Source organism: Lactuca saligna, chromosome 1 (assembly GCF_052625555.1).
Source record: "Lactuca saligna cultivar CGN05327 chromosome 1, ASM5262555v1, whole genome shotgun sequence".
Lineage (NCBI taxonomy): Eukaryota > Viridiplantae > Streptophyta > Magnoliopsida > Asterales > Asteraceae > Lactuca > Lactuca saligna.
Window position 1 is genome coordinate 107,609,517 of NC_136417.1, and position 13,807 is coordinate 107,623,323.

Below are 13,807 nucleotides of genomic sequence, written 5' to 3' on the forward strand. Positions count from 1 at the left end.
ACGGTATTGACACCCCCGCACCCTAACTGCTAGCTACAGTCCACGGCTCACCAAGCCAAGGGGTGACAAATGTCACATTATAAAGACGCTTATAATTCATGGCCTTAAGGTAACAATAGTTCATCAACAATCTACACTGTATGCTGGTAATTCATTTTCAGAGTCACACTGTTATCTCTGTTTGACCTTACAATATGTATCTTTCATTTGATACTGTCTGGGGTCTGTTATCTCTGTTTGACTTTACAAGATGTATCTTTCATGTGATATTGTCTGGGGTCTGTTTTCTCTATTTGACTTTACAATATGTATCTTTCATTTGATGTTGTCTGCAGTCTGTACCCATTGTATTCACAGAATCCACCGTATTCACGGTATTCACTGCGTTCACCGTTCTAGACCTTGCTAGATGTATCTTTCATTAGATATTGTCTGCGGTCTGTATTCACTATTTAGACCCTACTAGTTGTACCCTTCATTTGGTACATTCTGGGGTCTGTGTTTCCACTTGTTAGACTGGACCAGGCGTGTCGTTTGTTTGATACTTTCCTGGAGTCTATGGTTCTTTGCCTTAGTCAGCAGTCCTCACTGCTGAGGCATATGATATTCCCTAATGTCGTTGCTTTCCTCAACAATCAAATTCAGTATTTTGATAATGATAGCAATTTAGGGAAAACTACTTTTTACCCCACATCACTGACAGCTTGGTAGAAGGCTGCTTTTATTAAAGAAAATATAGGATTTTCTGGAAAGGATTCTAATACACTGAAATCTCTTAAAATATTACTTTCTTAAGTTATTTGAATGAAATGTCACTAAATGCTTATGAACTCACCAGCATTTGTAAAAATGCTGATACTCGCTTTTCAAATAACATGTATTCTCAGGTTAGCATTAAACAGGTACATCCCCGGAGCTGTTGTTGAAGATAGCTTAGTACCATGCTGTATTTATTCTATTATTTGTATTACTTTAAATTGTTGTAATGTTACCTTGTAAAACTATTACTATTAATGCAATGTTTTTTGTACCTTGATTACCATAATGCATGTGTTGTGATACTTGGACATGACGTCATCCACCCCAGAACGTTTCCGTCGTTCCGGTTTTGGGGTGTGACAGTTAGAGTTGTTAGAAATTTTCTTTTTGAAATACATAGTTTTCAATGGATTTTTCATTGTAAGGACAAATGGTTTCCATTGCTTTTATAAATAAAATAAATTTTGGTTTGACTTATTTATTTATTTGTTAATTCCTTGCAATGAAATCGTTATGAAAATTGATGTTTGCATATTTCTACAACGAGTGGATATGATTCTTGTTTATGATGTTTATGGAAAGGTCGATAATTTACCAAATAAGGAGAGTTTCTCATCACCCAAGTTTCAATTGGACAGAAATTTGGAATCACGCAACTTGGTTGCATGATGAATGAGAAATTTCATATTTGGAAATTAGACTAATTCATTGACAAAGTGTCAAGTGAAGGACTAGGAGATCGAGTACACAAAGTTGCGTGTTGATCAAGTCCACCATAAGAGTAACAAGATATTTGTCATGATTTATTAAAAGTTTAGTAAATATGATTATACTTATAAGATTAAGTATAATTCGGAATTGATTAAAAAGGTTTAAATCAATAGCAAAACGAATAAGAAGAATCAAGTAGGCAGAAAGATAAAAGTTTCTCCATTCTAAGAAGTAGGGAGAGTAGCTTTTATGCTTTATGATAGGACTTAATGATTAAGAACCATATCTCAATTGATCCTCTAAGTGAATCTTAGTACAATTGTATGTTTAAGAAGAGGAATAAAGAATTGAAGAAATGGTTAAATCAAGAAGTCAATCATACTTCGTTCCAATAACAAGTCTTAAAGCTAAGGTTGTGGCAATAATTCAAAAGTATTAAGAAGGTTTATAACATTCATCAAATGTGGAAACTTAGGATGTCTTGGATAAGACAAAGACCAACTAGGACCAATTTATGAAGTGTTTTGATAAAAGCTACGCTAACTCTTGAATATTTGTTTGTCAAGAAATGGTTATTGACAAGAGAATCTTATATGACAAGAGAATCTTGAATATTTGATCATCACTAGCACACGAGTTGAGGTTTACAACCTATCGTGTTGACATTATTTTGTTTCTGTGCTGTTCCAATTGAGTTAATTATGCATGTGAGTTCTATGAGTTCTCATTTTGAATGCATAAAAGGCAAGGCACCTTAATCAATGAAAGGTACAATGATAGGAAAGTGTGAGTTGCTTAACTACTTGGAAGACATGGTGGGCAGCTGTGCTACCATAAGGCAAGAAATCAAGATTACGAAAGTTCGGTCCATATGAGTTTGAATTTGTCATAAACATTGGTTTTAACGAATTCACGTGGATAGGAACACATACAACGTTTAAATCTAAGTGTCATAAGATTTCCTCCTTCATGAAAATGATTGTGAGGAAATGCTTTCACTAAGAAAGATTTTATGAAGATAGTGATTGTAAAATTGCATTCTCGAATTCGATTATGGTTACGATATCCCTTTCCATGATTTGAGTTGTGAGGTTTGGCAATTAGTCTTAATTGTTTAGACACACGTATGAACTATCTAAGGCAAAGGAGTATAAGTTCAAGAAGCCTTGATAAAAGATTATCAAAGCATTAAGTATTAGAAATATGGACTTAAGAAATTCAATAGGTATTGTTTTTCTGAAAGTTAAGATGTTTATGAATACATGTCGAAGCTAGTGGGAGCATAAGTGTATGTTTTATAATAATCATCATGATAGTGGGAGCATAAATGTTATGATTGTATGATTATTAAGGCACGTATTGCAAGTTGGCAATATTAATTATAGAAAACAAGAGTTATACCTTGCAAAGTCGTAAGGGTTGTAAAGTTCTTTTGCTATAATTAAGGGAGAGAATATTAAGCTTCATTTCAAATCTAAAGGCTTAGGTTGTGGAATGTTAATAACTTAGTCAAAGAAACGTAGTGTGTTCTGAAAATTTCGATTATGATTACGGCATTCCTTTTCACAATTCGAATTTTGAGAACATAGCAAATAAAACATTATGCATCGTGTCCCATACGCTTTGGGTATAGGATCGATTACAAATGCTTTAATATTTGACCATTCTAAAATTTTCCAAATGTCTAGCGCATTCAGAGGGAAAAGGGACTAGAATCCGTTCTGACTAAAATAATTAAACAACTATCAAAGGACAATCCAAACTTCGACGAGGATTGGTTGCTTGTGAGTAGTTGGAAGCATGGTATTGAATGGACCATATCGACATTATTATGAATAGAAAAGATTCTATTAAGAATGAGTTGTCATATGTAAAATATGGAAATGTTTCCATATTGGATGGACCATATCGACATTATTACGAATAGATAAGATTCTACTAAGAATAAGTTATCATATGGAAAATATGGAAACGTGTCCATATTGGGAATTGAATATTGAAAATCTATGTGTAGATTAGAAACTTTTATGCAAAAGGATGTACTTTGAGTTAGAGACATCATATCTAAGGAATTGTCTTGTAACAACCTCCGATAGAGGACTTTGTAATATCATTGGCAATAGTCTTTGTGACTTTTGTGCAGTGACATTACGAAAGGATCATTGCATAAAATGTTAGAATCTAGCATATTCTATAAGTGGCAAGAATTTGATATTCTTACACATATGAAAAAGGATTTGGAGTTGTGAAATGAGAATGATTGGAAATGTGTTCAATTTGATCTATTTCACAAAGTAAGAACCATAGGTAAACATTGTGTGCATGCTAAAGAGCATGGGACAAGTGTAATAATTCAAGTAAGAAGTTGATTACCCGAAACGACAAATAATGAGTAATCGATATGGTGATAAATAAAAGGTGTTTTATTTATACTCAAAGGTTTGAGGCCATATGGGATTAGTATTATTCTTGTATTTCACTTTGCATGTTTTGACTTCCTGAATAATTTAATTGGTTAAGAAGAGTCAAATTATTCGAACGGGCCACAGTCATTCATATGTTGGAAGTAGGTATGAATGAAGACTGTTGTGAATTGGTGTGTGGATTGTCTAAAAGAGTATTAGACATAAGCAAATGTTTGCTGCAACGTTCATGAGTGCTTACGAATATGATTTGAGCATTGGATTAAACCCACGCTCACTTGGATCACTCCATGGATTGTATCACGAGTGATTGGTGAGACAATAACATCTTATATTCTTGAAACTGAGATGTGTGAGTTGTATCTTGCAAATCGGTTGCACATTGATAATATGAAAACGCACTAGTAACTTGGTGTTATAAAACATGTTGTTATGTGTGATTCGGTGAGTGAGTACAAGCAAGCATTGTATCAAAGTTTATCTGTTCCTTTTATCCAAAGTAGGATAAAAGAGATATCTTTGGGACCCTTGATGATTTAGTGATGACAAACGTAAATGCTCAGCCGGGCTAGGGCTAATTTGATTTGTTCAATTAGTCAGTCGTCATAAATCGGAAGCCGAGAAATGGTACAGAGAGAATGATTAGAAATCATGTATTATACGATATCTAGAATGGAGGAATATATGATCTCCTATCTAAAGGACATGCGTATCTGATAGGATAAGAGTTGACAGCCGCTTTGGAAAGCTACGATTGCAGATCAGGAACTGAAGTCATCCGCAGAATAGTTATTAGACTTATCCAAGTGGGAGACTGTTGGATTAGTGTCTAAGTCCATAACTATTTTGGTATGTACTTGACCCGATGGTGCATGGTCCTTTTGGGTTGCCTTCACCAAAGCAACTTGATAGGATGAATTATGGAGAGAAAGGATTAAATATGATTTATTAATATATTATGAGAATAATATATTAAAGGAGAAATCATATTGTTTAATTAATATTAGTCAAGAATTAATTGGTAATTAGTTTTGTGACTAAAAGAGATTAATTAAACTTAAGGGACTAGAATTGTAATTATAAGATAACTGCAATTTGGGCCATGGATTGCCTTGTATTAAGGAGTGGACGAATTATATGGGGAAACCCATGAGAAATCGTCCAAAGCTCTTAAGGAAAGGAATCCATGGGTTGCTTAGGGATTAAGCATCCAAATTAGGGTTTCCTTGTTAGATAACCCTAATAGCCTCACTATATATACATCCCTTATGACCCAAAAACGTGGCTAAGCATCCTTCTAGGGTTTCACACGTTTTTGGGCAGCCTCCATCCTCTCTCCTCTTTATCCTCTTGCTCTTGGTGTTTGTGAACCATTAGAGGAGTGACATTTGTGACTCTAAGCTTTCTAAAGTCAATACAAGGAGGAAGTGGGATTCTTATTGCTACATAACAATCAAGGTATGATCTAAACCCTAATTATATATTATATTAATTATCATATTTTAGATCTACAGTTTATAGTCTTGGATAACTTACATGTACAATAGAGAAACCTAGATCCAAGCATTAGGGTTTGTATGAGCACATAGGATGTTCTTATAGCCAAAACCCATCACCATGAACGCGGCAGGAGCATTGGTGAGCCCAAACGGCATCACCACGAACTCATAATATCCATAACGCGTCCGAAACACGGTCTTCTGTACATCCTCCTCTCTGACCCTCATCTGATGATAACCTGAATGCAAATCGATCTTGGAGAACCAAGATGCTCCCCGAAACTGGTCAAAGAGGTCATTGATCCTCGGGAGTGGGTAACAGTTCTTCACCGTTACCTTATTCAGCTCCCGGTAATCTATACACATCCGATGCGACCCGTCCTTCTTCTTCACAAACAGGATTGGGGCTCCCCAGGGTGAACTGCTCGGTCAAATAAATCCCTTGTCTAGCAGCTCTTGCAGTTGTGTAGACAATTCCTGCATCTCAGGAGGATCCAACTGATAGGGTGCCTTGGCTATCGGAGCTGCACCAGGAACTAGGTCGATCCTGAACTCTACTTGACGCTCCGGAGGTATTCCAGGAAGCTCCTCCGGGAACACATCATCGTAGTCTCGTGCCACTGGAACCTCGCTCACCATTGCCTTACCCGCATCCCGGGTATCCATAACGTACGCGACATATACCGTGCAACCCTACTGAAGGTAGCGCCTAACTCTCACTGCTGAACATACTATGGGTCCACGCTATGGCCTCTCACTGTGGATCACCAAATCTCCCCCACTTGGGGTCCTAATCCGCACTAGCTGCTGTGCGCAATCTATCACCGACCCATTAGGGCTTAACCAATCCATGTCTTTAATCACCTTGTTCCCCGGAAACGGAATGGGAACCAAATCCACCAAGTAACGCTCCTCAAATAACCTTAGAACACAATCCCTGAATATTGTTGATGCTCGCACCGATCGATCATCGGCAATCTCTACCTCTAAAGGGCAATCCAACATGCCCGAAGACTCAATAAACCTCTTGCTAAGCGCAAGGGAAACAAATGATCGGGTGGTTCCCGAGTCAAACAACACCTGAACAGGGATACCGTTCACATGGAACGATCCTAACGCATATACATAGAGCACATATCAATATCATAACATCATAAAAATAAGAGAGAGGGAAAGAATCATACCCGTCACCATATCGATTGCGGCGCGTGCCTCCTCGATAGTCAACTGAAACGCCTGACTCCTCACTAATGGGGCCTCTGCCTTGCCCTGCCGGCCATCTGTAATCCGCAGGGTAGCTGGAGCTGGCACCTTAACCAGAGCGGATGTTGTCAACTGGGGGCAATTGGCCTTCTTGTGGCCCTTCTGGTTGCAGTGGAAACATAGCAACTCTGATGTCTGAATCACAGGTGCAGGGGCGGTACAATCCATGCTGAAATGCCCCATCTTGCCGCACTTATAGCAACCCGATGATCCCAGCCTACATGCCCCCTCATGAGGCCTGCCGCATTTCTTGCAGCGGCTCGGTCCTGACTAGCCTTTCGGCCTATCATCTGGTCCCTTGGGCTTCTTCCCCGAAGCCCTTCCTGTCTATGCCTCCTCTATCTTCCTCTTTCGGATGTGCTCCAGATCAATCTCCCTCTCCCTTGCCCTGGCAATCATAGAGTCCAGGGTAGGGCAAGCTAAAAAACTGACATGCTCCCGAATATCAGCTCGTAGCATGTCATGATAGCGGGTCCTCCTCATATCCTCATCACCCGCTTACTGGGGCACCAGCAACGCCCTCTCCTGGAACTTGGCAGTGATCTCCGCCACAGTCTTCGTCGTCTGTCTCATATCCAAGAACTCATTGGCCAGCTGCTGAAGCTCGACTACCAGCGCAAACTATTCCCGGAACCTGGTCGCGAAGTCCGACCAAGTCATAGCCTCGACACCCAAGGCTCCCAACGAGTCACCCACAGACTCCCACAAATCCCTAGCTCGATCTCGTAAACACCCTGCTGCAAACCTCACCTTAGCCCCTCAAGGCAGAAGCTAATCATCTGTGCAGACTCAATGTCTGCAATCCATCATCTGGCAGCTATGGGGTCCTTCGCCCCGTGAAAATCCAGTGCACCACTGCCCCTGAAGTCCTTGAAGGACAGTGTGCGAGATCCCGATTGGCCAGATGCCATGTCTCTCCTGAATGCCCTGAGGCAATCCTGCATCAACTCCAATATCCCTTCCTTGATCGACCCAAAGATAATGGGGGTCGACTCAAGGATGCCTCTAGTGATCTCTGACGCAATGAACTCACGTAGCTCCTCATCTACTGGCTCGAAACCTGGTCCCGAACCCGATCCCTCTCCCGTACTTCCAACTGTTGGTCTCGAGCGTAGTACCACCATTCTGAAATACATAAATAATAATTGTTAGCGATATTGATACCTATGGAGGGATCACACCGACTACAAGTTCAGGTACGGATCCTCTGCTTTCAGTAGTACGGGCCCATACTACCTTCCACATCTATCCTTACCTTCTCTAAAGACTGCCTTGACTCCACTAGGTCCCTTTCACTACCACTGATCACTGATATACTCATCCTGGGCTTGCCCTAGGAAACCTCTGACTCCATCCAACCCATTCCTCAGCTGCTGAAGGTCTCTTTGCAATGCCAATTAGCCATTACCTGAATACAATCACATGCAATGAGGCTCGGATAATCCTTTGAGTAAGGGACTCATCCCTACTACGGTTAGGACTCAAACAAGAGCTACGCAATAGGGTTAATTCCAACACTCTGAGATTATTCAACCCTGATCACATGTGACTTCAACGTATTCACCTAACAGTTAACTCCCATCACTCGAAGCCCTCATAACACAAAGCAAGCAACATTCGAACAAAAAGGAAATAATCTCAAGCAACTCTATCCTCATAACATGAACTGCACTAGCATACAATGGTAAGCTCATACTATGAGGCATAACCTAGTCAGGCTATGCTACTATTGTCTACTCAATTCTAGCATGCAATTATTTCATAAACTGAAGCACATAAAGCAGGCACATAAGACATCACTCCTAGATCCTTAGTCCTATACTAGCATGTTGTTCTACTGAAATTGATAAACATAACATAAGCTTGTATGGGTACTTTGGGTAATAGTTACTTGAGCTCGGCTGGTCGCGCACATTACACACTTCGTTCCTTCTTAAAACTCTTTACTTAGCTTTTTAGAAAATATTTTCTTCTTTAAAATCTTTTAATCCCCCGATTTGAGTTCAGACACCCCCGAAGGTGTGTCCGAATCCCTCAAACCAGGGCTCTGATACCAACTTGTAACATCCAAAAAATACGAGCCAAAAATTTTATTTTTAAAACATATTCTTAGCAAACCTTAAAAATAAAACGTTCACTGATCATATCATTTAATAAAGGTTATCACATGTCTTGAAAAACATTTCATAAAAACATAATAAAGTCAGAGTACAAATTCCTAGGAGGATCTCATAATTCGGAATACAAGGCGTGTGTGTGATGGGCCGCTACCGCGCCAACTCATTCCCCTGTGAAGAAGAGGTACCTGAAACCAAAACTGAAAAATATAAGCACAAAGCTTAGTGAGTTCCCCCAACATACCACATACCATATAATCACATATCATACATACTGTCGGGCAATTCTGGGTTGCCTGACCTACCCGGTACAGCCATTCTGGGGTGCCGACCTGCCCGTGTCAAGCCATTCTGGGGTACTGACTACCCATGTCAAGCCATTCTGGGGTGCCGACTACCCATCGGTCCTAACAACCGATCCTCAGGGACTATTTCACCCCCTACTGCTACTATCGCATATATCATAACCTAACATATTATCAGACATATCTAGAATGTCTGATCTACCCTTCGGTCCTAACGACCGAACTTGGGGACTATTCCCCTCCTACTACCACTATCACATATAACATATCATGCCAGCATATATGTAACAGCCCGGATTCCCAGGTATTATTTATTCTTATAATTTTTGGTGATTTGTGAGGGGACTTGGCGAGTTGGAGCTCAATCTCGCCGAGTATGATCGTGGTTTGGGCATGGGTTCACGTCCGGACTCGGCGAGTCCATGCTGTTTAATGAAACCCTAATTTCCAGGGTATGAGACCTATTTAAGGGGGCCTATGGCCGTCATTTGTGGCCACCAACCCCAGAGAGAACCCTAAAGAGTCTTTGAGCAATTTGTGAGAGAGAAGAGGAAGATCCTTGACTATTGTGGGTGTTTTTGCACATAGAAGAGGATCAACGCAAGAGGAGACCGAAGAAGGTGCTATAAGCTCAGAGACTTCATTTGAGGTAACCATTTGTTCCTTTCTCAGTCCTTGGTGTAAATCTTAGAGTTAGGGTTTCTTTGTGGAAAGATCCATGGAGTAATTGGCCTCCTCCTGTGTTGGTGCTTTAGATCTGGACCCAAAGAGGTCCAGAGACCCTTTTCCTTCAAGCTTTATGACTGTTAATGGAGGCCATCAGCTTAGAATAGCATTCTAGTGACCACATCATCAAATAAGGCCTTTGGATCTTTGCATGAGCACCAAGATTGTAACTTTACGTGATGTATGTGCTTGGAAGGACTGGATCTATGTGTTATTGGAACGGATCTGACCTTAGGAGTGAGTTCGAGTTCATGCATGGCATAGACTCGCCGAGTCCGAAGAACAGACTCAACGAGTAGCATCAAGATTGTCCATAAGCACTCAGCGAGTGGTCTTGCCGAGTTAAGGGGTTGACTCAGTGAGTCAGGGAGAGTCAGAGAGGGTTGACGGGTGGACTGAGTCAAGCTGGAACTCATCGAGTTGTTCTTGAGACTCGGCGAGTTGAGTCATGGTGGCCCCGCGATTCATGCCAGGTGGAACTCGTCGAGTCAGGGAAGTACTCAACGAGTCAAGAGAGGATCCTAGGGAGTTAGTGAGCACGTATAGACTCGCCAAGTCGCTCTAATGCGCTCGTCGAGTCCGGTCAAAGTTGATTGTTGAGCGTTGACCAGAGTTGACCGGTGATGACTTGATAGGGGTAGTCAACCTTAGTTGTGAAAGTGTTAATTAAAGATATATTGTGTTATAGGAGGATTATAGCTCGGGGGATCGAGCGCGAGAGATTTCCGGGATTTGCGAGTTAGCGAGATACGCGAGGTGAGTCTTCTCACTATACTTTACCTTGAGTGGGTAACCAGAGTTATGTGATAGAGTATTTGTATGCTATGTATGTTATGTGTCGTACTGCATTATTTCTATGTGATCTATGCTTGCATGTTTATAGAGTTGGAACCGGAAGGTTCATAGAGTTAGAACCAGAGGGTTCACAGAGTAGGGTCCACGGACCCACAGAGTTATAGCATCGAGTGGCTAATATGTGTTATGTGTGGTATTTTGGGGAAACTCACTAAGATTTGTGCTAACAGTGTTGGTGTTATCTGTTTCAGGTACTAGTGATGACCGTGGGAAGGCACCGGCTTGATCAGTACACACACACGGGATTTTTATGTTATCAGATCTTGAGAATTTAATATAGCATGGATTGAATTTCAAACATTAATGTTTTTATGAATGTTAAATGATTTGTGTTTTTATAAAATGCAAAAAATTGTTTTGGAATTTACGGTGTTACAAGATAAACATATCAGGTAGTAGCAAACCTAGATGATATCACAAAGACAATCATCTAACATACAACTCCTACTGGTGGGCCGACATTGTGGCCGTAGACTCACCGCTACTGGAAGGTAACTCACCTCGAAAGTAACTACTGAAGTCTGTTTGCTAAGCGCCTGACTGCTAAATCAGAAATCCTCCGACTATAAATCATAAACATAGGTTAGCCTCTCATTCACACTCTTAGGTCAGATGACTGACCCTCCCTTTAACCAAGGTCAACTCCTTAGTCAAGCTCAACTTCTAGTTGACTGGACTCGCCGAGTCATGGTACCGACTCGCCGAGTCCTTCTCCACTAACCCGGTTCCACTCTACAAGTCCCTTCTTCCCACTCATTGAATCGTCCTTAACTCACTACTCGGGACGATAGGACCGGCTCGCGATCCGACTCGCCGAGTCCATGAACAACTCACCGAGTCCATGAACAACTCGCCGTGTCCATGCGAGCAGACTCCCCACTCGCATCCAGATCCTTATCCGAACATCGTTTATGAGGATCTGGGGTTTTTGGGACTAACGGAACACGTTAGATTGCAAATCCTACGTGCAAACACGAAGGGTTGGACTTCTGAAACTTAAACCCTTTGTACTCAATAACAGTTCATGCAACTCACCGAGTTTGAAGAACAACTCGTCGAGTACCAGGCAATCTTCATAAGACTCGCCGAGTTGTTCATCCAACTCGCTGAGTCTAAGGCCATCTTCATGGAACACGCCGAGTTCAACTTTGGGACTCGCCGAGTCCCTTGACCCATTTCCCATATGAGCCAAATCTGAGACATGCATCTCTTCAAAACCACAGATCTATGTTCCTAGGGCATGCCTAACACGTAATGTTGCAAACTTTACGTGCATGCATGGCCCTATAAGCTCAAAAATGCAATTCCAAGCTCTTAAACAGGTCATGAACTCCATGGGGTCCTCAATCACTTCAACCACAACAACTTTATGCTTCTAACACATTCATAAAGTCTAGATCTGAAGTCGTTTCGGATTATTAAGCACAAACACATGGGGTTTGCTGTTTTTAGGGCTTGAAAACCACCAAATTGGGACAAAATGGGATCTAATGAACTAAAGATCAAAGTAGAGACTTTACTACCTGAATGCAAACTTCCCCCAAAGTAGATTTCGGATCTACTCCCTCTCTTGCACTCTTCAAACTCTTCTTTTCTTCTTCTAAGCTCCAATTCCCTTCACCAAGCAAGAACTCACTCACAAGCACAATGAGGGGGGCTATGGACTCTTACTACATCTCTCTGGAAGTGTTAAGGACAAGGGGCCGAGTTAATGTGTTTAAATAGGGTGATAATGCTCGGGTTAGGGTTTTTACCCAAACAGGGCCTACTCGCCGAGTCCATGGCTCGGACCCCGTATCCCATCCCGCTCCTACTCGGCGAGGTAGTCCTTCAACTCGCCGAGTCCAAGGCAAAAATGCAAGAATTAAGAATTCAAAATTACAAGAAGTACGTACTGGGAAGCAGGTGCTACAATAACCTCTGGTATTTGGGTATATGGCATCAACAACATAATATTTATCTGTAAAAAACAAACATTTGTTATTCGTTTCAAACAAATATTAAAAACATAAAACTCGTGTTAATAAAAATTTATACTAACCACCCGTTGGAAACGGAAAATGAAGATCCCATCTCTGTAAGGCTTCATTAAAAATTCTTGTGTCATGTGCAGTCCCCTCCCATCCGACCCACACGAATGTGAAACACATGTTAAAATCACAAACATCCATTATATTTTGTGTAGCATATCCCTTTCGACCAATGTATTTTGCTTCCTCATGTTGTCGAACCAATGCCCTAACGTGTGTCCCATCTATAGCGCCAATGCAATCCTACAAATACAAAAAGATATTATAAATAAATCATTTGGTGAGGTAATTGAACATTGGATAATACCTTGAACATTGGATAATATCGAGGATTGTTTAATATATATTCGGGAACTTCATCATTATAGTTCACAGCTGGCCTGATGATGTCAGCACTCATCTTAAGCACGACTGTCAAAATTGTATGGAAATGCCTATGAATCGTTTCCCCGGAATGATTACAAAATTCTTGCACAAATCTATTGCTACATCCATGGGCCAAAGTCATCAAGAATATTCCTACTGACTCCTCAATAGATATTTTTTTGTTTGTTGCAGTCCGTAATTTGTAGCAAGATCTATGCATAATTGTCTAAAAACCGGTACATGCAGTCTAAACATCTCGTAACACCGTCTAGGATGGCCATTTAATACTTCATTAATAAATATGTGACTGGTGCGGGCTGAAGTGTGACATGGCCTACGTATGTTACAAGCTAGTATTATCCCTTTCAGAGCTAACCCACATAACATTTCGAATTCTCTATCCTCTTCCACCCAACATTCCTCATTATCGTCAGACGAATTAGAATCATCACTATCCATCCTACATACAAAAAAAAATTGTCAAACACTAACACATAATATAAAATTATCGATCGCATAACGACAAATAATGACACATAATATAAAATGTTGATTCATAACGACAAACAATAACACATAATATAACATCTCGATTACATCATGTGAATGGCTAACACATAAAAACATAACACATAACGTCTAACATCAAACAATAAGACATGATGTCAAATCACAAATCATTATTTCAGTAGTAACTTAAGAAACTCCATCTCTGCATCATCACTAGTTGGAAACATAAAAGCTTCACGGTTT

At 40.6% G+C, this 13,807-nt stretch overlaps 1 protein-coding gene across 1 annotated transcript in view; it reads right to left on the reverse strand.

The window, feature by feature from the left end:
- The window catches only part of LOC145010376 (uncharacterized), a 28,066-nt gene extending 14,792 nt beyond the window's left edge, over positions 1–13,274 (reverse strand). The window contains 3 exon segments of the mRNA XM_078968929.1: positions 12,577–12,618; positions 12,700–12,931; positions 12,996–13,274. Coding sequence (XP_078825055.1) covers positions 12,577–12,618; positions 12,700–12,931; positions 12,996–13,274 — 553 coding nt within the window.
- Between the last annotated feature and the right edge of the window lie 533 nt (positions 13,275–13,807).